The sequence below is a fragment of the Protobothrops mucrosquamatus genome, unplaced genomic scaffold, assembly GCF_001527695.2.
Source record: "Protobothrops mucrosquamatus isolate PMUCROS unplaced genomic scaffold, P.Mucros_1.0 scaffold305, whole genome shotgun sequence".
Classification (NCBI taxonomy): Eukaryota; Metazoa; Chordata; class Lepidosauria; order Squamata; family Viperidae; genus Protobothrops; species Protobothrops mucrosquamatus.
Genome location: NW_015386647.1, coordinates 422,106 through 422,898, shown reverse-complemented (window position 1 = coordinate 422,898; position 793 = coordinate 422,106). Strand labels below are relative to the sequence as shown.

The window sequence follows — 793 nt, the reverse complement described above, 5'->3', positions numbered from 1 at the left end:
TCCTCCTCCTCCTCCTCCTCCTCCTGTCCAGCTGCTATGCTGCAGCCGTTGGGCCGTTGTGGCCGGACGGCGTCGTTCGAGGAATCCCCTCCTCGCCCTTGGCCCTCACCTTCCTCCCGCATTCTCTCCGCCGCCGGGCGGCTTGCAGCAGAGCCGCCTTCCGCTAGCGGCGCGATGCCCGCGGCACCTGCTCCCTCGCCGGCCCGCTTGCCTTTCCCTCGCTCCCCCTCGCCCGGGTCCCGCTTCTTCGGCAGCGCCTCCGCCCAGCGGGGCTCCTCCATCTCCCTCAGTCCGGACGCCACTGCCTCGTCCGCAGGAGGCGAGCGAGAGAGCGCGCGAGGCCGTCCCGGGAAGGGCAAGCGGCGGCGGAGAAGTGGGGGTGGCCTTTTTGGCAGCAGTCTGACTCGCTCGCCAGGCTGCCAGCTCCGAGTGCTTAGTTAGCAGGCAGTCTGTTAGTCCGAAGGAGCTGCCCCGGGACCCAGGCTAGACGTTGGGAGTGAGCCCGGCCTGCTCCGCCCGCGGCCTCCGCTTGCCTCCAATGCCAGCCTTAACGCTGCTTTATCTGCTTATTCCGATAGCAGCTATTTTGGCTACAGCGCGGGGGCCTCGGCCAGATACAAAGCAGTTCGTTGGAACCTGCAAGAAGACGGAGGTCCAGAAGGTCCGCAGCCATAAAGCCCCCCCCCCCCTCCAGGGCTCTCTGGCTCCCTAACTGTTCCTGGCCCCCCTATTTTGAAGACATTCTGAATTACCTTCCTATACAAGTAGTCCTCGACTTACAACGGTTCGTTTA

At 64.9% G+C, this 793-nt stretch overlaps 1 protein-coding gene across 1 annotated transcript in view; it reads right to left on the bottom strand.

Moving 5' to 3' along the window:
• FADS6 (fatty acid desaturase 6) overlaps positions 1 to 281 on the bottom strand; it is an 18,233-nt gene extending 17,952 nt beyond the window's left edge. The window contains exon 1 of the mRNA XM_029283979.1: positions 110 to 281. Coding sequence (XP_029139812.1) covers positions 110 to 281 — 172 coding nt within the window. The remainder of the gene's footprint in view (positions 1 to 109) is intronic.
• Between the last annotated feature and the right edge of the window lie 512 nt (positions 282 to 793).